The sequence below is a fragment of the Rhamphochromis sp. 'chilingali' genome (genome assembly GCF_963969265.1).
Source record: "Rhamphochromis sp. 'chilingali' genome assembly, chromosome: 7".
NCBI lineage: Eukaryota > Metazoa > Chordata > Actinopteri > Cichliformes > Cichlidae > Rhamphochromis > Rhamphochromis sp. 'chilingali'.
In genome coordinates, this window is record NC_137934.1 from 9,861,577 (window position 1) to 9,886,137 (window position 24,561).

The 24,561-nt window shown below is 40.5% G+C and overlaps 1 protein-coding gene across 1 annotated transcript; it reads left to right on the forward strand.

Moving 5' to 3' along the window:
• Positions 1-7,356: 7,356 nt before the first annotated feature.
• On the forward strand, positions 7,357-19,699 carry nudt4b (nudix (nucleoside diphosphate linked moiety X)-type motif 4b). The gene is made up of 5 exons (XM_080886936.1): positions 7,357-7,852; positions 16,612-16,722; positions 17,574-17,618; positions 17,775-17,862; positions 18,596-19,699. The coding sequence occupies exons 1-5, from the start codon at positions 7,754-7,756 to the stop codon at positions 18,814-18,816; spliced, it is 564 nt and encodes a 187-aa protein (XP_080743062.1). The 5' UTR covers positions 7,357-7,753; the 3' UTR covers positions 18,817-19,699.
• The last annotated feature ends 4,862 nt before the right edge of the window (positions 19,700-24,561 follow it).

Genomic DNA, 24,561 nt, shown 5'->3' on the forward strand with positions numbered 1-24,561 from the left:
CCCTTCAGCCTTCACAAGCAAGTCATTCTTCCATCCTTGGCTTTGAGACCTGTATTTATCCTGTTGTATAGACTGGAGGAAAGATGTTGATGTGATTTTTGGGTGAAGATTGCAAAGAGACCACATTCCAAAAAGACTTTAAAGCTATAAAGTTGCACACTTACACAATGCTAACTCTCCTTTGTTAAATTTCCAATTGCATAAGTCTTTGGCCAGAAAACACTGCCAACCCACCACCATCCGATAAGGATAAGATGGATCAAGTTAGTTGAATAGCTAAATAACCCAGTGGAAGTCAGGCAAATTCTTAAGAAGCTAGTAGAGACGAAAGAGGGAGATAAAAATGTACATTTGGGGAATGTTTTTTATACACTGGCTCAAATTATAACTCCTAATAAATGCTAGTGTTGTACTGTGTCTTCTTTGCTGTGTTTTATTATACATATGCCATATCAGCTTCATACTTTTAATGACAGGTGTTGCTTTTAAAGCTTCATTGTGCCCTGGAAGATATCTCTACTTTTTCTGAATCCTGGTAATGTGGATTTGGCTTTTACTGCAAACAGTTTATCAGTGTACTGTCAACAAAGCCTTAAACCTTTAAAATTCTGCTGCATTACCAACAATGCACCTTTATGTTTCCACTCAGTTTAATCTAAAAGATGGGTTCTCAAACTGTGTCCCACGGGCCAGTGGTGGCCCTCAAATAACAATAAAAGAATGCACAAGGGCACTTTTCATTCATCCAGACTTCCTGTCATACAATAACATGGAACCACAGAACAAGACAGAGAGTGTACTCGTCTTTAACTCTTGGCTTCTTGACATGATGCTGAATCAGACTAAAGCTAAAACTCATACAGCTGGGTTTCAATCGCCATACACATCCATCAGCTTCTTCTTATCTAAAGTTGGTTCATGGCGACAGCGGGTTTAACGGGTTATTCCAGGCATTTCCAGGTGAAATGAAATATATAATCTCTCCAGTGTACCCTGGAGAGATTATATATTACATATTATACATCTCCTTTGTTTATGTAGACATAAACAAAAGTGACATTCCCAACAAAAACCACTATTCTCTGAAAGGACAGATTACGAATCATAAAAAAGGGCTCGTGTGTGCTCCTCTTTTCCACTTAGTCATCAAAAGTTTTTGAAATTCTCTGATCTGGAATTGAGATTTCTTTCTTTCACCCAAGGCACATATACATACACTTACATCTAGAGAAACTTATGTTACCCCTTTATAAGCACAGTACATAGACAGACTTCTCTCAGAGAATAGCAAACCTCCAGCTGCCTGTGTGACTCTGTTCACATAATAGCTACTTGTCAGGTAATGCTAGAGGTACTAAACTACTCTGGAGACAAAGATGTTTATTTATGGGTGCGAGTGTGTGTGTGTGTGTGTGTGTGTGTGCTGAAGGTGGGGTGGGAGTAGAGGGACTTTTACCTTGGCTGACCTGTGAATTTCTTTTGCATAATTGTTGTAAACACCCATTACTGCTTCTACAGCAAACTCTCTGTCCCACAACAATGGAGTAGATGTTTGTGCTCGTTACATACCAAAGAGCTAGCTGTATGACTGAACTGTGAAACGGGTTGGCCACAATGTGTGAAGTACTGTTTCTTCACACATTTACTGTTCTTAAACGACTTTTTAAGAACAGGCTCATTGACAACATAGTGAGCAATCACAAGCAGAGAATAATCCTGAGGCTCTGTAAGAGGAAGACACTTTGAAGAGTTACCACCTCATTAGCATACACTTCACCATATCAGACATTTTCACACAGTTCAGCCAATCATGTCAATATCTGTGGTTGTTGACATTTACAGGCCTGTGAAAAAGTATTCGACCCTTTTCTGATTTCTCTTTTTTTACATATTTGTCAACCTTAGATGGTTAGATCATGAAACAGATATTAATATTAGCCAAGGGAGGTTTAAGTATTATTGACTTGTTTAAGGTTGTGCCAAAGCATCTCAGTTGGATTTAAATCAATGCTTTTGGTGCGTTCCTAAATAAGTCGGAAGTCAGAAATTTCAAGTTTTAAGGAGTCACTCCTGGGAGTGGCAGCCCTCCAACTTGAGTCAGATTCAAGTTCTCGGTTTCTGCCTTGGTGAAGATACAGCATAGATCTACCTTTGCACAGGCTTATATTCAACAGCTGACAGCAGCACACATCCATCTTGTCAGCCTTGGCCAGCCAGCAGGAGTTTATCAGATGAGTTTCATCTCATTAAACGTTCACTTCACGCTCAGTACCTGAAAACTATTGTTGCATATTTGCTTGTAATAATGACTGTATTTCAGGGAAGGATGTGTTGCAAAAAACTCATTTAAGTGTTCGATAATGGAGACCTTATGGGAAAACAGATGGCTGGACCTAAAATTATCCTGATAGCTGCAGCATGACGATTATCCATGAGCTAAACTTAGGAAAGGGATAAATGATGTCTCATTGTCTTTATCTGGATGAGGACATCTCCATCTTTTATATCAGAGATCCTTTCAGGATTGTGCTATCTGGCCAGTAGCCAGTCCCTCAGATGGCTCATGACTGAAGGCTCAGCGCTGAGGTCAAAGAAGAGACTTATGGGTGAGCTAATCAGCTCAGGATTTTATAGGCATAATCACAGTTGGCTGCTAACACTTAGCGGATCACAGGCAAATGAAGAGGCAGATTGGACTCCGTGTGTGAGAGCGTGGGTGTATGTGTGTGCATCTATAGATGTAGCAACATGTATACACTATTTCTTTGTATTAAAAAAAGTGACACGTGTATCCATGTGTGCATGTTGTGGCAGACTCTCCTGATAAAGTGAAGACAGTCAGTTCTGTGTCCATCCATCTGTCTCAGCATGAGCCAGAAGAAACCGGATCCGTATATTCCCCTCACACCTCGGCTAAATGGGGACCTCTTAATTACCCTCCTTTGCTATGCAAGACGGCGATGATAAACCACTTTAAGTATATGATGACAGAAAGATTTATTTTCCACCGATGCCATCAGGATGATAACATCTGTTGTTATATTAAGGAGCAAGATTTGGTTCAGCTGGTCTGTTTCTAATTTTAGCCCATTATAAATCACTTATAATATATCATGCAAATGACATCAAGAGTCTATAAATACATAAATTTTCTAGCACATCTCCTTTACCCTGATGGTATGGATACAAATGACAACCTGCAGAAACTCTGTAGTCATTTGTAAACTTAAGATGACCACTTAAGCCATTGGATATGCAGTTATCTGGACTATTTGAAGAAATATACACACTCCCTACAATGCTTTTCCCCTTTGTAGCCATTACTTTAAATAGCATATTGCAAATAAATGATTATCTTTTAAATTATTTATAGGTTATGTTGGAATTGCTCTGCAATTATGGTCTAGGAGATCAGATCAGTGCAAAGCCAGGAAACCATTGCTAAAACAAGATGATGATGCTGTCTGACTTGCAGTAACACGATGACCTGCATTTGATGCTGTATTTACATCTGAAGCAACTGATGACAACAGTGATTTGAATGATAATATGACTGGGGTTTACCTGTTTTTTTTTCCACACAGAAGTTTCTAGGTTAAATGGAAGGGGGAGTCAAGAGTTCTCTGTCCCCACACCCCTCCCAATTTCATGGGGGAAAACGTGTGAAAAGGGGTCACTGGGATCATCACGATTAGCCTGTTTCACTGAGTATCAGTCTCATGACACTAGTGAGCTCATCAGTTAGTTCTGCACAATCTCAAAACTACACCCAATGATTTTCTGTAAATCAGCAAACTGAAAGAAACTGAATAGTGGTTATGCTGCACCATTTCCCAACTATCACCTCAAGTTGCTTTACTCCCTCCAAAAAGTCAAAAATATAAATATAATGCAATGATTCACAATAGAACACAGAAAACATATTAACTATTCAACCTGAAACATTTGACTATGTCATGAAAAATATTAGCTCATTTTGAATTTGATGGCAGCAACATGTTTCAAGAAAGTTAAGCTGGGGCAACAAAAGGCTATAAAAGCAAGTGGTACTAAAACAAAACAGCTGAAGGAACATTTTGCAGCTAATTAGGTTAATTTGAAACAGCTCAGAAACATGACTGGGTATCAAAAAAGAGCATCTTAGAGAGGCGGAGATTCTTGACAAAGGTCACTGAAGACTGTGAACAAAATTGTAACGACTTTGAATATCTCATTATCTAAAGTACATAATACAATGCCGTGCCATCCACATGTGCAGATTGGAACTCCGTCATGCAAAGAAGAAGCCACATGTGAGCATGATTCAGAAACTTCTGTGGGCCAAAGCTAGTTTAGAATCGACTGAGTTAAAGAGGAAAATTGTTCTGTGGTCAGATAATTTGAAATTGGACATTATTTGGAAAACATGGATGCCACATCCTCCAGAGGACCATTTGGCTCGTTTTAAGCATTCAATTCAAAGACCTTCATCTCCAATGAAAAGGGGGTGCATTATTGTCTATGGAGGATGCAGCTTACACATCTGGAAAGGCACCATCAATGCTGAAAGGTGTGCGCAAGTATTAGAGCAACATATATTCCCTTCCAGCGACATCTTGTTGAGGGAAGACCTTGTATATTTCAGAAAGACAATATTAAACAGCACACTGTGTCTATCCCTGTATTTCAACAGCATTGCTTAGTAGAAGAGTCTGTGTGCTGAACTAACCTGCCTGCCAGGAAAGTTGAGCATTACATTACATTTTCTCAGTGTAAAGATTTGTTATCTTTTGTTGTGAATAGAATATGAGTTTAAGAGATTTTATTGACACTTTCATATAGCATTTTAACTTTAAAAAAAATTGGGATTGTATATTGTAAGGTTAAGGCCATACCATATTTGAGAGAAAACCCCAAAAATCGCACCGTCCCCTATGAGGAGAGCGCTGGACAATAGTGAGAAGAAAGAACTCACTTTTAACAGGAAGAACCCTCTGACACACATTATAAGAGAGAGGAGGTACATCTTAATGTGATGCAGTAGTAGTTTATAAACACATGGGAAGTGAAAATATGTGAGTGCAGAAGTAGAGAGAGTGTATGTCTCCTGAATCCAGTCTGGAGGTCTGATATCTCAGAGCTCTGCCTCACGTTCTACTACATCATTCTACATCAGGACGTCCATGGACAAACCTAAAAAGCTAAATATAAAAGTGTTCATCAGAAGTAGTATTTAGCCTGTTTGCAATCTTAGTGGATGCAGAACTTAAGCCTTCTCCAACTGTTTCTAACAAATAAAATGCTTCTCAAAGTGCAACCTGAGGGATACAAGAATGTATGAGGCCAGTGTTTTGGCATTGCATCCATAAGTTACATCTTGAGGGAAAGTACAGGAGTGAAGGAAATCTTGAATGGCAAGCCACGTGAAAGCTAAAGTAGCATTTCCTTTAATGCCAAAGTATTTGACCTAATGACTACACAAAGGCCTAACTGCCAGAAAACTGAGAGTCAAAGGGATCTATGATACACAATTTCATTTTGCCAGCATTTATCTCCTGAAACTTTAAAGACAGAATAAAGATTCACTTGACTATCTCCACAAATCTTCACAAACAAGTCGGATATCACAGTGCCGGTTCCCCTTTGATCAATTTCATTAATTTATGGATTTTTATCTTCCGGAGCTGACTTTGCTTTTGATGTTGTTATTTGCAGGCGTACAGCATGCTGGCCTGCAGGTCAAAGGTAAACCGAGGCCAGGCTCCCACTCAGTTAATGTGTGCCATCAGCACACGTGCTCTACTCTGTCACCATTAGACTGCAAGTTGATTATCTGGAGTGAGTTTAAAAGACATCATTTAAACAATGACTACATTTACTTAGCTGATAACTTAGCACTTCCCACAGGTACACGAGAGCAACTGCTATTTGATAGTCTTCCCAGGAAGAACAGGTCAGGAGTTTGTTGTCACAACCTCTGACAAAAAAACAGTTGCAACATCAAGATGCCTAATTCTAGTTTTCAGAAGTAACTCAGAAAAATACTTCTGATACCTACATGTTTGTTTTCCTGCTGAGTGGGAATAACACACTCAGAATATGACCTCTGTAATGACATAAAGTCAGTGAAAGCAGGGAGTATCTCAGTGATTTCCCAACACTGGACAGAATGTGTTGTACGTGATCGTGTGCACACTTTTGTCAAAAAGCAGAAATCTAAGAGGTTTTTAAGCAGCTGGTTCATTTGAACTAGAAAAACAACTTACTACAGCAAGAAGACTGTGTAAGGCACATAGAAGTAGACAGAATGTCTACTTCTTACATGTGGATGTACAAAAGGTGGAACCTGTAAAAGAAAACCCATAAAATCCAATTCAATAAAACTGACACAGCTGACTATATCATGGAAAATGCTTTGTAAATCCATTCTCTTTGTGGGATCTGAGAGGTGGTATTGCTCAGCCGAGCCATGATAATTCAAGGAGAGCTCCAGGTCTGGTGGGTCTGGTACTAATATGATTAGCACATATCTGGGGGATTTAAAACTGGGATTTCACAATTTGAGTGTTTCCTTAAAAGATGGTCTTTTAAACTTTCAGTCTGTCTTTTATATCCCAGATCAGAAATCAGCGAGTCAGTGAACAATACCAGGAAAATGTAAAGGCCAGAAATCAGTAATGTCCTCTATCAAAATATCATACTTCAAAAGATCAAAAATGTCATTTCACTTTATTAGAATTAGATTCTGTCAAGGACAAGTCATCCATTAATTCAGTTAGATTTTAAACAGTAGTTTTACTTCCTCCTCGGTTCTCATTCGCACACGAGTCTGAGTATATAATACTGTTTACCTTATGTCTGCGATGGACTGTAAAACTGCCACCAGAGCATAAATATTGTTATCTTGTCTTCTGACAGATTTGTCTCTCTCCCCCCCGTTCCTTTTGAAGTTCCGCCACACCAACATCAAGGCTGTAGCTACTGCGGACACTGAGGTCATGTCATCTGCATTTGTGTCTGTGTTGGGCTTTAAGAAAGAAAAAAACGAAACGTCTGTGGAAGGTGCCAGAAAATATGTAGATATACCTGTGCCTGGTCAAGATTTGTTTTTGTTGGATTAGGATATGGGGCAGTCCTAATCAGCATGATTTTTTTCTTTTTCACTGCAACAAAATGATCCCCAGGACCTGCTAAAATTCTTATCAGGAACCACACACTGGATGTTTGATAAAAAGCTCCCTCTTGTACTACTGGAAACAAAATAATAAACTTACGTATCAATCTATGTTTTAGTAGACGCCTAGCCCCGCCCACTTTACACAAACCCATCCAATTAGCTCATCCCCTCCTCAGAGGAGTGATCTGTATTTCCGAAACTCCGGGCTGCTTGTTCATTGTACTGAGTCAGCGGCCATACGCAAATGGATCCAGAGGAGGGCTGTGCTGTGTAGGCTGCACTCTACATAAGCTCTCAACCTGCGGGACTGCGCGCACATACTGCCGACTGGAGATCGCAGGTAGCATCTGGGGGCTTGACTTACACATCAGAGGCTCTGATTTGTGCTTATTTTCACAAGGACAAGCTTAAATCCAGGATTGTCTGACGAGATCTTTCATACATCCTCCGTTCCTGATCTGCCCATCGGGTGCATAGAGCAGTACAATGCGGCGGCTGTGCTGTTGACTAATTGGACACCCCCTCCACCTTTTTTTCTTCTTTTATTTTGCTTTTTTTTTTGCCGGTTCTTACTCAAGGAGGCACATTTCCAAATCAATGATGAAGCTCAAACCAAACCAGACCAGGACATACGATGGCGACGGTTTCAAGAAGAGAGCGGCTTGTCTGTGTTTCAAGAATGAACGCGAAGAAGAGGTAAGAAAGGTTATCCCAGTGTGACGCTGTTTTCCTGCATCTTATCAACAATATGCAGCGTTTGTGTGCTGTGACTTTGTGGCCTAATCAATCTGCATCTAGCAGCCATTCAAAGTGCACAGGGATGCTCTTTTTCAAAACGCACAACGATCCGTAATAAGACACACGGGCTTTGATTTATGGTGTTGCCTACTAGGTGTAGTTACGTGTTTGCTGGCAAAGCCACTGTCTTTTTGGTTTGTGTTTGCGTGCTGCTGATGTGCCTTGGGCCATCCAGTTTAGGCTAGTTTGAGGAGCACGTAGAGAAAAGGGGGGAAAAGCGGTGCTGTCGAGCCACCTTCACCTAGCATCATAAGACTAATAGTACGTTTGTTTCAAAATAAAACACACGGGCAGCAGCGCAATGTGAAACTGCCCTCTCAAGTAAGGCGGGGCTCTTATTTTGAAAGTAACTTCCCGTTAGCTTTTCGCTAGCTTGAAGCAACGAGCAGAAGGGGGGCGAGGCGCTCACTTGTACGTTTCCTTTAGTAGAGGGTTTAACAGTGGCGTGGGCTGAGCGGGGGGGGTAACAATATATGCCACAGGTATACTGCTAAATATATTTATCAGATGTAAGGTCATTTTAATATGACAATAATGTAAACGTCCATGACCGAGCAGCTTCATTCACGGTTATGCTGCATCCCGCCGGCCTTGGGCGGGCTGCTGCGTAGCAATACTGTTGATTAGGATTTAAAGGGACCATCACATGTAAATAATGAATGGATGTGACAGGCTCTGATGGGCAGTGCTTTAGACCCACCTCAAAGGAGATTTAAGGTAACCTAAGGCAGGGCTTTAGTGAGACGTCCGCCAGATTTTAAACTACCATAGTTTTCTATTTTATTTTTTTATTTTGTGGGGTGACTGTTTCCTCCCCCTTTTTTGCAATATTTTTTTGTAACTTCAACCCCCCCCCTAATTATCAAAAGCTGTAAAAATGGACCTTATATAATGTCTCTGTCTGCTAACTGGTCTGGTTAACTGGTTTACGTGCATGAATGTTTCACCAGTAAGTGACAAAAGTCAAGGCTGTCCCCTGCATATTCTGGCTTGACTATATTTAGCCGTTTTTTGGCCTGGCATAAACAAAGTGTTACACAATGTGCAGTAAAGACATCACTGTCTGCTGTCACTAGACAGCCACTAAGAGCTCTGCCTAGGCTCTCCAGTGTTTGGCTGTTAAACACACCATATCAGGAATTTTACAAGCATGCAAACAGTATATCTGCTTGTTTGCACATGTGGACGTGGTATGCTGTTGTTATGTAAGATTTTTTTTGTTTTTAAATGCGTAGCCATAAAAGAAATAGAGATACTGTGCAGAGATGCAGTTTTGCTTTCTTTAGAATTGTTTTGGTTTGGCCATTTTTACTTGCATTAGTGTACTGTAATATTGTGACAACAGAAGGATGTAGGTGACTACTACCCTCAGGACTTTAACAAGCATGTCTGGGTTTGCAACCACAAACATGACTCAGCTTTAAGTAAGAGAACTGATGTGATGCTCTTACTGTAACTGGGTTGGCACTAATGGTGATTTTTGAAGACGATTCACATGAAGTGTAAGCTTTGTAGTGACACATATACACTACATATTAGAGCTGGGCGATATATCGAGTTTTTAAAAAATATCGATATATTTTTATACGAGATATAAGATCTGACAATATCCTTTATATCGATATAGTCTATGTTACGTTATAATTATACTTGTGGAGCCGCAAGTTTGCCTCTCTTTCGTCCACTTCCGTCTCTACGCAACGTTACTCGGCCTCGCCTCTCTTTCACTGAACACAACTCCCCCTCCTCCCCCATCGCTTCACCTGCAGGAAGCGACAAGATGGACACGGCAAATCTCCGTTAACGAGTTACTGCGCATCGCCCCGTGCGTGGGGCTGGACGGCGTCAATGTGTTAGCTAGCTAACCACGCTAACGAGCTAACCACGCTAACGCCATGCAGCCCAGAGGTGCTGCACGGACTAAAATCCTTTCATTTTCTCAAAAGTTGACAGCGCGCCTTATGTATGAATTCTGGTTGTGCTTGATGGCCGCGAACCGATTTTATGTGGAACACGGCGCTCAGCAATCTGTCAAAAAATGTTTTAGTACGACTTTGGTAAGCTACGGAGCTGCACCGCTTGATGGATTGTCGGAGCATTACGGCTGAGCCTCGCGGAGTGATACGTACTGTGCTTCAACGTAATATTACCCTACTGTGTATAAGGACCATAAATGGCACCTGTTAAGAGACGTGGTTGCGAAGCGGATTTCAAACTCCAGGCTGTCAGTCACGCAGTACAAGTTGGGAACAGAGCAGCTGTGAAATCTGTCTTTGTTACTATGCTCAGCGTCTTTTAGTTTACATTTTGACTGCACAATTGTGAGCTTTTTGTTATGCACAAAAACAACATTGTTTTCTTTTATTTATGGAGCATTATTATTTAATAAATGCTCATAATTTATTTTTGAGTAAATTTTATGTACATCTGCTCTATGTTAATAAAAGTGCCTGTGTGACATCTGGGACACAGCTTTGACTAAGAACTCTCTTCTTGTTCTTACTTTATGGCTTTAAAAAAATATATCGAGATATATCTTATATCGCCATCCAGCTAAAAAATATCGAGATATGAATTTTGGGTCATATCGCCCAGCCCTACTACATATAGACATGTACACATTGGATACCTAACTCTGGTGGAACAGGAGCTCTAGATCTGCTCAGCTGTTTTTGTTTTGGAAGGGAAAGGAGAAAGCAGGGCCCATAAGGCCAGAGACTCTGTGATAGCAATAGTTTAACTTCGAACAGTGAAAAATGGGAAGCTGACAATTCAAAGAGACAGACAAGTTGGTTGAGCTGGTGGAATTACATTTCATCACCACAGTGCTAAGTTGTCACAACGAATAATCAAGCAAAAAGAGCCAGTGTTTTTATGTGTGTCTACTTTAAGTCTAAACATGTCAGTAATAGGAAAGCCACATATGTTAGTGTGCTAACATATGTGGTTAATGTGATGCATCATAGTAAAAGAATTTCAGCACTATTTTCCCCAGTGGTCGTTGCTTGGTATAATTCAATCAAATTGTGTGCTCACTGAATTATGTAATGTCCATGCTGCCTCAAAGCTGCAATATGGCTATTTTACAGTCACCTTCAGTTCATTTTGGCTTTCCAGCCTGAAATTTTCATTGTTTTGCTTTGCTTTGGTCCTCCCTCCTTCTTCAGCCTTTTGTCTGCCGCTGTTGGTCTAACAGAAAGGCCTGTACAATACTTTCTAGCTGGGCCATAAAATCTTCAACTACTAGAGCTACAGTTGCTCAGATTTGCTAATTTAGTTGTCTACCTTCTTAATGTGCTTCCAGTGGTTTAGTGTTTAACACATTCACTCGGTGAGCGAAGGGTCACTTGTTTGTTTCCAGACGCAGACAAAAATCTCTTCAGGGGTTGTGTCGGGAAGTAAAACTGGTGGCGAATCAAACAAGGGGAGCTACCTGCTCTGTCGACCCTTTTGTCTAAGCCAGAATTCAGTTCTTGGGTTCCAGTGACCTACCATTATCTCATGGTTAGCACCAGGGTCTCTTCGGTCAGTTTTGGGGGCTCTCCATGACCGCGCTGACTTGTTTGCAGATAATTTACATTACAGTGCGTCCCAGGTGGTGAAGTTTAAGCTAACATCTCAGAAATATAACAGGAATAACTACTTGGCTGTTTGGCCCTGAGCTACAGCTACTCAAAGGTGTGCGCAATGGAGTAGTATCAACGCTTTAGACTGAAGAATATATTCTTGCATTCACCTGAGTGTCACAAACTATGATTCCATATAAATGCAAAGCAGTTTTATAAGGTGATGATGTCACATGGTATTCTTGCTTGAAAGCCACCACCCCCATGTCAAATCTAGCAGTTGCCGTCAGAGGCTTTTAACACAGTGAATTTTAATGCCATAAGTGTTATCAGGATAACAGTTTTAGCAGTAACCTCTGTGTTTCTCAGATTTTACCCCATGGTTTGATATTGAAAGTATCCCAGCAAGTAACAAATGCTGTCATCATGGAAATGGTGGTGGCCGGTTACCAGTTTGAGAAGACGCTACATCTTAACATCAAGAATGAAGTCGCATGTGTTCTCTGCATTTGCATTTTGTGCTGTTTTCCTCCGAAGTTGCTTGTTTATGACTCTAATTAGTTGTCGTATAATGCAGCCACTATATTAATTTCTCAGCACCATCAATCATGTCTCCTGCGCTCCTCTTCTTTGGTGTCTGTGACTTTACATCATTCTGTCCTCCAGTTGCCTGCCTGGCATGTTGAGCCTTCTTTATTTGACAGCTACAGGCAGTTCCCCATGGGGAGGAGGTGTTTATGTCCTCCAGAATATTCCTCCCTGCTGTCTCCGTTTTGAGGCCATGCCAGAAGACCGACTCTGTTTTTAACTAATAGTGGTTCTGAAAATCTTTTGCCTATTCATGAAGTTAACTAGTGTTCAGAGAGGTTGTGTAATCAGTGACTTCTGGGCTCTACAGCATACACGTCTTTACATTGAAGTCTTTAAAGATGACTCATGTGTATTTCATTGTGTATTTCGCTATCCAGAGGAGGCTTATAGACACACACCCTGTCTAAGTGGTATGCCACTGGTAAACATGCAGTGTTATATGTACATGGTAAAACCTCTGAGCAAGTTGCTGCTAAATTTGCATCCACCATGCAAAAAGTTACAAAGTGCCCAAACAGTTCATGTCTTATGGCTGATTTGGATTTCTGTGGTGAATCTTTGTAGGGGTTATGTCGTAAGCTATATAACCATTCATGCTTGTGCATGGCGTTAATTACCTTGTGGTCATATCCCACTGTTTTATATGTGATGCCAGCCACGATAGAAACAAATAAAATCCTAGGACTTTTCTGTTTCTTTCTCTCTCTTTTTTTTTTTTTTTTTCCCTTCCCTAACGTATTTGTCCCTCATGTTTTGCCTCTTTGTAAATTCTCTCACATCCATTTCAGTGATTTTGGTTTGGCGATGTCCCTCATATGTGAGTCCTTATATCGAAGCTTGATTATTATTCCTCATGCTAGGGCGGAAAATCGTATCTCATTGATCAAAGACTGTGGCGAAAAAGCAAATGGAAATGTATAGGCTTGAACAGGCCAGTCACAATAGTTCCATTTGTTCCATTTTCATTTATTTACATTTCCAGGTAGATGCACGCCAGATTACACTGTAAGGTTTCACAAGGGTTTTGTAGTTGTTGTTTGTAGTGTCACCATTGGCATATATTTACCAAACAATACTTTCTTTTTGATACTAACATGCATGTGGTACATCAATTATCAATAATGTTGCCCTGCCACCTTTAGGGAGGTTTGTCAATCTTCCTTCTCCTATAAAAGAATTAAAACTTGGAATATGCTTTTATGATTTCTTACGTTGTCAAAGGAGGAAAAAAAGCAGTAAACAGTCCCTCCCCCAAGGCAATTTTTCTCTTCTTTTTTTATGGCTAGAGAGTAAACATATATGTAAACCAAATAATGTAAACAGTGTAAGGAAAGGTTAGTAAAAATACATATTGGTGGAAAAAACTATAATAAAATACAAACATGAAGGAAATGTTTTCAGTCTTAGTCTTCCAGTTTTTTATGTTATGCAAAATAACAGCTTCTGTTAACTAAGGTAAGAAAGACTCCCTGCTTGAACTGTATGTTGACCAATCTTGGTTACGTGCTTATTCTGCCCCTAAAGACCCATTTTAAGTAAGTAAAGTTTATTTATATAGTCATTTGATGGCTTAAAATACCCTGCCTGTTTTTGACTTCTTAACCCTGGAAAAATCGGTCTAGTTTGCTTGTTATTTTTTATAATTACAAAAAAATCAAATTGGAGGAACTGTAATAACTCTGCCCAGAGGCCTCTCCTCTAGCCCGACCTTCTTTCTGAACATAAGTGGGTTTTCAGTGCTCAGAGTTCACCATCAGCTGACTGTTGACCTGCCATCCAGGTGTGAGTTATTTTGTTTTTGGGTTTTTTTTGGCCTCTTTAAATTGTAGCTTGTGTGCTGTTTTTGTACTAACTGGTCTTTTTGTTCGGTGGGTTGCTATACAGCTCAGAAGGCGGAGCTTAGTTAATCTATACTATAATTATTATTATTATTTTTTTAGTTGATAACGGGAATACCAGTTCACGTGACTGTTCAAGTTACTGAAAATAAATGAACAAACGGTTCAAATAAAAGTGTAATAATGATAATTATATAAAGGAAATGGACATATTTTGGCAGTTCTTTTACAACATGTAACATGGTTTCTTTTTATTGTGATCAAAAGGACTTGTGTTTGGGAAATTCTCTAAATTCTTGAATGTAGGTGAATGGCCTAAAGAGGTTGCAGGTCCATATTTGGCATTGGACAGGTGAAATTGTGCCCTACTGCTGCACTTCTGTATGAAATATGGAGCAGTGTGAAGAAGCAAACCTCTTTAATTAAAGATGGTTTGTAAAATGTAGATTCCAGTCTCTACATTCCAAAATTGACCCAACCCCTCTTTTCTTAGGGTGGATGAATAATATTTCCTCTTCAACAACTACAACTAAACGCTAAAATGAGCTTCGTTGTTGCTGCCCCGGAAACACCGTGTTTTGTATACATCGCGCACTCACTGCTTAGCGATCTCCCCTTAATCCTCGCCGGCTGCAGTTCAGCACACACGCATTGTTAAGACGTGAGGACCATTTGGCACACCCGTGAAGTCGCCAAGTCGGTGAGCCTGCGTGGAACCTCATGGCACAGTAATGACTTCTGGCAGGTGACATTCACATTTGTAAAGGAGGAAAAATAAAATCACTGCTGCACACTGACAAACAAAATAAAAGATCTCACTGGCAAAAGCCCTCCTGTTGTTGAGGGAGCTTACCGAGGCAGGTTACCAGGTTCAGCTTTGCACATTTCTTATAGTTTGCACCCTCCTGAGAGAACGGCATGCCCTGCACCAGTGCTGCTTGTACTATTTGTGTAAATGCCTCTTCTTTTAACGCGTCATTTACAGTCCATTATGTAAGCTGTACACCTGTCACATAACATAAACATCTATTGTGTGATGCTTCTTCTTAACATCATCACTAGGGAAATCTTTGCACGCATGCACTTAACATCGGTTCCCCATCACCCCCACCCTAACCTGCAATCCGGGAATAAGCAGGTGGTTGAGTCAGGCATGTGAGCAAGACACCAGCCGGCAACTGATATATAGGGCTCCAGTCATGTGCCGTATCAGTCAGACAGTCTGGTCTTCAGCCCAGGCAATTTAGAAGAGCCTCAGAAAGCCTCGTGTAGCCGCGGCCACAATCCCATTAGAGAACGTAAGGGAAGCCATACGAAAGCTGAGGTGGGATTAAGCGACAGGCTGACTTCTCTCACAGATTACTGCATATGAAGTCAGTTAGGTTGCGTTGTTCACCATCTGTTGCACATGCACATGCTCACAGATTTCTCACACTAATTCATGGACGTTCACTGTGTGGCCCCTTTGCCCTGACCGGCGCCCCCGCTTGTTTGTCGATGCTGGATTATGACAGAAAAAGGAAAAATGCTAAAATGTGCTAGAATCACGCTTAAATGAACCATCAGACTGTGACAGAATCCTGCTTTGTTTATTTTTTTTAAACACACTTGTTGGCTGTATGTGTTAATGATGATGACACAGCTTCATGCTAAATGCGATAATGCTCATAGCAGCTGTTTTCGTGTTTCTTTCGATTGCTATGTGGATACTGCCGCAAACCGCACACACAGGCACATCTGATCTGTACGTATCAGTGGACACTGCAACTGTCGTGTAATTCAAACCCCAGCGGGGCGCTCGGGAGCACTGGCAGAATTTTAGGGGCCCCCAGCTGAGTTTACAAGCATTGTCCGCTGAGTTCATGTTGTGTCGGGACCACATGGACACTGGTATTAATTAGGGTTGAGTATTTTCAAGAATGGGCATCCACATGAAGTGGTGGGGGGAAAAAAAAAAAAGAGTAAATAAAGGAGTAAAAACTGGATTATTTGCTCAAAGAAATATATATTTATCTAAATGTGTGTAGCATCTTTATGCAACTCAATTTGTCTGTGTGACAAAAAAAAACCCCTTTTGTATAAAGTCAAGGGGATATGGACTACACTGAAAGTACTTTCACCTGGTCCCTTATTTAAATGGCGGCCACAATGGATCAGTCCACACTGGATTGATTAATTTGGTACAAAGCAATCATCCCATCTATGAACTAGCTTGTAGCTCCCGAGCCTTGGTTTGTGTTGTCTCGTGGTCTTAAATCTGGTGTTTCGCATTCGTAAGAAAAAAGCATGCACCATGGAGCATGGAGTCACTCCACTAAGAGCATTAAATGTGCATGGATCCTCTTAAAGAGATCAGAAAGTAGTGAAATAAGACCACCTGTGTCTCTCTACAGTCCACAGCTGTCTGCGTTCAGTTCTGCGAGTGAGTGTAATCCTGTCTTTGGCATCTTGTGAGCGACGCTAAGCCAACTCCAACCATCAGTCTTTTTTTTTTTTTTATGTTTTGAGTCCCAAGGGTCATGGTTCATGTCCTCAAGTTGCAATATAGGCCACTGAAACTCTGTATGCTCCTGCGTGCTTTAACTCCTTTGGTTTATTGGGGTTTAAGGTAAAAATAATAACTCAGTCTGCATTTCCTAAAGTTTTTCTTTTTCTTTGACAGGTTCTGCTGGTCAGCAGCAGTCGGCATCCAGACCAGTGGATCGTCCCCGGAGGAGGGATGGAGCCAGAGGAGGAGCCATGTGGCGCAGCAGTGCGAGAAGTGTTTGAGGAGGTAAATAAATCTGTGCCCTGACTTTGTTTTAATGTTACCGTATATAAGTCAAGTTTGAAGTCTATAAAGTGAAATAGGTTTGAAGTCTATAGGTAAGGGTGAGAGGTTTTTGAAGGGGTACAGTGTCGGCAGCTGGGTGAATGAGGAGCCTGATGGTATTTCAGAGTTCCCCCTGGTTGAGAACCTTGTGTTCTCAGCAACGTCAGTGGTCTAAACTTGGCCCTTCACTAGATTCCTGTGCATTCACAAACCCTGTAGCCTTTCCCTCAGGACACATCAGTGGGGCAGACTGACACTTGAGCAGATGACATATGTCTTAACAGTAATTTGAGGCCTGTGAACAGAACACAGTACATCTGAATTAATAAAATGACTGTTATGAAAGGGACTCTCTCATATTACTGTAATAACAATCTGCAGAATTCAAGCAAGTTTCTTTTTATTATTGTATTCTTACCCAGGTGATGACCCAGTACAGTATAAATGACAGTGAAATCTTTTATATTGATGTTATATGTCGACCTTTAACTCTGTAGCTCGTAGCTTTGCTACTAGTTTCTGCAAAAACTGTCATAGGGGTTTAATTTGTTCAGTCCTGATATATGTATTCTTTATTTGTGGGCAGTTATCTGTTGGACTGTCCTGAATGTTGAAACGCGACACAGTTCCCACTGTGTTGATGCAGAACGCTGCTTTTCTGTTGTTTTCACTTTCTATTCATCTCTGTGACTGATCTTCTACAGAGGCCATAGCTACTTGAGCCTTCCAACAAAGAAGTATACTCTGTGCTTCCCAAACACTACAGCCAGTAGAAATGAATGATTTTCTTTTCTCCTTTATCTTTTCCTCAGGCCGGTGTGAAGGGCAAACTAGGACGCTTGCTTGGTGTATTTGAGGTAAGCTTTTCACAGGACAGGACAAAATGTGCAAATTGTATAAAATCTGCAATTTTTTTTTACTTTAAAATTGGCAAATAAATGTAGGTGTGAATTGCATGATTTATTGCATCGCTGCATTGTAATTAAATATACATCTGTCTCTGATCCTTAAAGCAAAACCAAGATCGTAAGCACCGAACGTACGTGTACGTGTTGACTGTGACGGAAACCCTCGAGGACTGGGAAGACTCTGTCAACATAGGTAAAGTTTTGCTTCATGTCCTCCCCTTAAGCATCAATACTTGCGGTTTTGAGTGCTGCTGCTTACACCATACTCTGTATTTTTTATTTATGTGAAGACTAGAGTACTGCACAGAAACCACACTGGCAGTTACAACAGGTGCCTATAAATCTAGGCCACTGATCATTACTGCAGTGGTACTTAGCTGCAGTATATTACAGCTGTCAGTGCGGCGGACGTCAGTATCCAGTCTGTGTAATCCAAAGCCTAATGTATCCCCTCTGTTCTTGCTTTGAACTCTGAAAACCTTTATAGCATATGTCAGTTTGGTCTGTACATGCATATTTGAAGGTTTTCAGGTATATATATATATATATATATATTTGAGTTTCAAGATACTATAGATGGATACTGTATCTTCACCCTACTTTAATGCATCTTATTAAGAATGCAAGTTGTTTGCCTCATTGTGACATTCTGTGAAATGTTTCAATCCAGTGTCACTGTTTTTTTTTTTTTTTTTTTTTTTTTTTTTTTTTTTTTTTCCTTCTAACAAGTGAAAATGGGGTAACCTGCAGAAGCTATTAAAGCTCACAGTCCACTTTGTCTTTTGATATGAAGTCAAATCAGCTTGTGGAAAAGGGAAAGAAGGGGTTACGTGGCTTGTTCTGCACAAAAGTTACAGTTTGTGTGACAGTGCACTTTGCTGGTGATTAAGAAAACCTGATCTTCAGTTCTCTGTCTCCCTCTGCAGGTCGTAAGCGGGAGTGGTTCACCGTGGAAGAAGCCATCAAAGTGCTGCAGAGCCACAAACCCGTTCACGCCGAGTACCTGCGGAGGCTCCAGCTCAGCTGCTCTCCCACCAATGGAAACTCCATCCTCCCGAGCCCCTCATCAAACGACAACTACCCCCATTACAGCGCTACACCCACCACACCCTCGACGGGCAGCGTGCTGGGCTCCTCCTGCAGATAGGACTGCAACTCAACCTCCTGTCCTGTCTAGCTGAGACAGTTCACCTAAAGTCTGTACAGTCTCGTGCATGAATCTAAAGACTTTTTCAGAGTTGTGGCTCTTCTTGTATGTATAGTTTCTAATCTTAGCTGCAGGACAGACCAAAGCCATTGCCAGAGCCGTGTTAAAGACTGAGCAGGAGAAGCTGGGAACACTCTGGCAGAGAAACTGTGATTGTGGCTAAATCGAACACTTTTCTTTTGCTGGCAAACGTCAGAATGAGGAGCTGAAGTTTGGGACGAAGAAGCTGCAGACTCTGCTGGTACGAGTGACCTCGTGAAGGAATGCCTTACAGAAACTTTGTATGAATGTGGTATTGGGGTTGTTTTGTTTCACTGATGGTCCTTTTTATGTCGTTTTATTTGAACGAATATGCTGCGTGAATTCTAATAAAGCGTAGTCGACAGTGTTAATTGGTAAGAGACGGACACGTTGCATTTTAATGTAAAAGCGTGATTTCCTTTCCACCATGTTAACCATTAACTAATGACAAAATACAGTTAATTGATCTAAATTAGTATTTTCACTTAAACTTGGATGTTGGTGTTAACAAATGCAGCTGGAGTGAAGGTACTGGAGTATTTCAGTTAACCATTAACCTGTAAAACAAAACAAAACAAAACAAAAAAAGTTTCTACCTCAGTGAGCCTAAACTGGATATGATGATCGCCATGGTCATGTCACAGAATGATAGCACTGCTGTGTTTATAGTTAAACATGAGCCAGTGTCTGCGAAGTTGAGTGTCAGCCAACCTTGACTGATCAAACACTGCTCTGATGTCAGTTTATGACCACATACCCTTTTATCAGTGCTCAGTGTTTCCCCACTGAAAAGTATTCAGAAGTGCAAATTACGACCTTGCTGGGGTCGTGTGGCCGGGCTCAACTTGAGATGCTTGGAGGGAGGGAAGTGCATTGCTGTGATTTATGCTGAATGAAAACAATTGAATGATTGTCTGCTTTTCCTTTAACCAGCAGCAGTTTTCTCTCTCTTGTCTCGTGGTGCTGTTTGAAGAATCTGTCCACTAATTACATTTCCACATAAACTATGATTGCTTTGTCCTGTGTTTGCATAGGGCTGCAATTAATGCATCAAATGACTTGACAATGACTTTTTTTTTTCTGTTTTTTTCCCTGTTGATCTGTTAATGTCTTGGTTTATTCAATGCTGCCGGGGGAGGGGGGAATATCTACTGGATCAGTGAGTTAAGCGATGCAAAGCAAAGGTAAAATGATCCAGTGACAGTTTGATTCAAAGAAAGAAACAGTGCATTTTTAATCTTTGATAATTCTTACCATTTCCAACACAACCTTTGGCCTAAAAAAAATTATATATATACACACACACACACACACACACACACACACACACACACACACACACACACACACACACACACACACACACACACACACACACACACACACACACACACACACACACAAAAAAAGAAATCCATCTTCCTTTTCAAAAGCCAAAGAAAAGTGGCTCACCCCAGCTTTTAAATGTCACGTTTCCTCCCTGAAAACAGACTCCCACTCTCTCCTGCTTTGACGGCTGAATGACGACTAGTTACCACACGCCGATTTGTAAATAGCTTTGAGGAGAACCGCTGACAATGTGTTTTTAACCGAAATGAAGCTGTAATTTCTCTCTTTAATGTTTTATATATTTTTTTTAACAATGTACAAATGGCAGAAAAAGACCTGTAGGAACTCTCCCTGACCCCCCCACTGAGTACGCACACTACAGGGTATTTGTATCACAACATAGTGACGTGCCACAGGTTTAGGATGTGAAGGTCGGCTGGTGTTTGTGTTGAGGTGATGGAGGGGGGTGCATCATGTAATAGTTGTATTAAAATGACTGACAGCAGAGAATGAGATTATATGGATGATAATCTGAAACTTTAAGATGAAAGCCTTTTTAACAGACACAGACGTCACACGAGTATTGACCCAGAGTAAACAAGGATTTATTTTTATTATTATTATTTTTTAATGCAGATGTATGGGACATGCAGAGGGCTGGTGCGAACATCAAAGATCAGATGAATGCATTTGGAAATGAAAACGGTGGTACAATCCAGGCATTTCTCATTCTTTTGTAGGAGTTCAGTCATATCTTCAGATTTCATGCCACGTCTCACTTTATCTTCCCAGTAGATGCTGCTCTTTCACAAAACCTTATCTGCAGTATCGTAAAATAATACAGCGGTTCAGCTCGCGTACAGTCTCGGCCTGTTTCTATGTGTGTCTGGACAGAAATATGTGCCAAATTAAAGGAAAACAGTTTGTATCCTTATGGGAGGTAAAAGAACTTGATGTTAGTGTTTTAATCGTCTATATCGTAGAGCGAGAGGGTGGAAAAAAACATCTCAAACACTGTTTGATTAAAATCTTTGTTTTATTTCAGAATATGATTGTTTTATAATGTGAAAAATCTCTTTCTAAATCCAAACTGCACCCTACATTGTTCAGATTCTCATGAGGCGGTGATTCTTTACCTCGCGCCGTTTTGAAGTTGAACACATGCGACTGAGTCAGACCACAATCTGAACGTGAGCCCAACTTGAATCCATTAATCCTGATGTTCTACAGCTCCCAGTCACATCTCCCTCCGCTTGTTGAGATGCTGTTGGATGCTCGGATCTTTGCTGATCTGTGATTGGTCTTACTTGTAAACAAGGCAAACTAAAGATTTGTTATTGTTTATCTTAATATGCACAGCAATGTTTCATGTGAAAGTGGGTTAAAGAATTGGAGAGGAAAGACCTTTGGAGAAGAGTGCATTAAAGAGGAAAAATCTTATTTCAACAGTTGTTGAGGATTTATTTAACTGATTGCAGCATATACTGTTTTTTAAATGTTTTTATATGTAAGAATTATTTGTCAAATTAAGCCATAGTGTTTGTGTTTATATATGTATGTATGTGTGTTTGCTAGCTGATATACTAGAGTAGGACAGTTTTCACAGTGACAGGAGCTGAAAAATTACCTTTAGCAAAAGTTTCACGATGGAGTGACTATTACAGAGCCCCTCAGTCTGGAGAGTACAGCAAATCCACATTTTATCAAAGTACCTGAGCCTTGAGTGCAGCTTTACCATAAGGTTTAACACAGCTGAATACAGGCTAATGTCTCTGAGAATCGAGTCAGCCTCACACAGAATAAAATCTCAGGCTTTTTATGATTGTGACGGAGCTCTCACTGATCAAAGTCAAGGCTGTAAAAGTTTTTTTAGTAGTCGTAATTTACAACTTGCGAAAATCAAACGCCGGCTCCTTTGTCTGGAAGGGCATACCTGCTGGACCCAGTTCCTCGTATCCATCAGCAGTTTCCTTTGAACACAACAGCGCAGTGCAGATCACACAGATCTGCTGACAAAGTCCCCACTATACTAACAGTTTTGTTGTGTTTTTTGACTCTCTACACTATCACAGAGGAGTAAAAAATACGTCAAAATTAATTCAAGAGTTTTAACAAAAGTACAAAACCGAATTTGTGTTCTAAAGCTTTTTAAATAAGTTACCCAAAGAGATGTCTGTGCATGAGAAGATGGCCTTCATTAGGATTATTATGCGCTTTCAGCTAATAAAAGTGGATGGTGACAGGATTTTTTCCATCTTGGAGAAAAAAAGAATAAGAGAAAAGTATAGCATAACACCTTATCTGTCAAACATGGTGAAAGCAGTGTGATGGCACTGACATGGATGAAAGTAGAAGTGGGCCACTAGTGTTTGCTGATGGAAGAAGCAGGAGGAATTTTGTGCCAAGGCAAAGAAGTAGGATGCTCTTCTATGGCCTGGTCACCTGATCTGATCGATTCTAGACTTCAGGCAGTTATTGATGACAAAGGATTTTCATCCAACTATTTAAAAAAGCTCCATATTTAAAATTATCCTTGTGAAGTCTGAACCATGAAATAATGGCCAGAAAATCCAATTTTTTGTTTAAAAAAAGTGTTTGTAGCTTATTCAGCTATTTCAAGTGTTTATTGAACCTTGCAATTTAGAGTGCAATTTATCACACTGATGATGTAGAGATATAAAACTCACCCAAAAGGGTGTCAAATATGACGCACTTGACCTGAGTCTCTCGAATTACTCCCGAACGTCTGAAGAAAATGACTGCACTTCCTGCACAGTTAATGCAGACATTTATTCTTGAGTTCAAGCTGAAAGTCATATAATCACATCTTGATCGACTGATTTAAAATCCATCATGGTGGTGTACATAGGCAAAACTTTTGCTGGACAAATATATCAGTTTTCCCAAGTAGTGTTAGCTGAATCTTTAAAAATGTTGATTGGTGTTGAGTAATTTAGTTCACAATTTCAAAACGGCCGTTAAACTTTAAAAAAAAAAAAAGTCTGCAGGGAAATAAATAGTAAATAATTAAAGCACACAGCTACATTCACACATTGTTACCTGACGTGTCCTCGTGGTGACACCTGACACCTCAGGTACGCCTTTAGCCCCGCCCTCCTGGCTGTACCTAGCTGAGGGAAAGTGGGAGAAACAAAGCAGCGTCGACTATTATTCCAGGATCCCTATCTATATGGTTAAAAGGAAAAACTGACCTCTCGACTCTTGGCGAGTTTTTTTTTTTCTTTTGCTCTCATTTGTTGTTCACAATGGACGATCCGTTTTTTAAGTCGGCGTTACCTGCGCACGACTCCTCGGTGCTGGATGACACCAGCCTGGCTTTGCCGGCCGATCTGCGATCCTCAACGCAGCCCGATGAGGACCGGAATCAGCGGGTTCACCGGCAGGTTCAGCTCACAATGTCCAGGAAGTCTAAAAAGACTCAGTCAAATGGTAATGTTCATTTTGAAAACGAATCAGCATCATACTTTGACGCATTTGGGAGAAACCGGGTGCACTGTAAGCCAAGCTAATGAAGTAGTACTAATGAATGAAGTGAATGAGAGTGGTAGCAAAAATAACTTCCTCCCACTTTCCAAATCTAATATTTAAACTTTAGGATGTCAGGGACATGTACAGGTAGATTAGTGAACTATCAACTGTTTTACTGAATAATAATAACCACAAACAATATTAATATGAATAATAATAATAGAAGTACAGAGTTTTTCCTCCTTTCCCACCCTGGTGGCTATGTTACCCTTTCAAAAGGGTCCAAGCTGGAAACCCCTAAAGTAAACTATGAAACCCCTTTCCTTTGCCAGACCCTGCTTTGTCTGTCCTGAGGCTGTGCTCTGCATTAAGGAAATTAAAGGAAAACAGTTTGTATCCTTATGGGAGGTAAAAGAACTTGATGTTAGTGTTTTAATCGTCTATATCGTAGAGCGAGAGGGTGGAAAAAAACATCTCAAACACTGTTTGATTAAAATCTTTGTTTTATTTCAGAATATGATTGTTTTATAATGTGAAAAATCTCTTTCTAAATCCAAACTGCACCCTACATTGTTCAGATTCTCATGAGGCGGTGATTCTTTACCTCGCGCCGTTTTGAAGTTGAACACATGCGACTGAGTCAGACCACAATCTGAACGTGAGCCCAACTTGAATCCATTAATCCTGATGTTCTACAGCTCCCAGTCACATCTCCCTCCGCTTGTTGAGATGCTGTTGGATGCTCGGATCTTTGCTGATCTGTGATTGGTCTTACTGTAAACAAGGCAAACTAAAGATTTGTTATTGTTTATCTTAATATGCACAGCAATGTTTCATGTGAAAGTG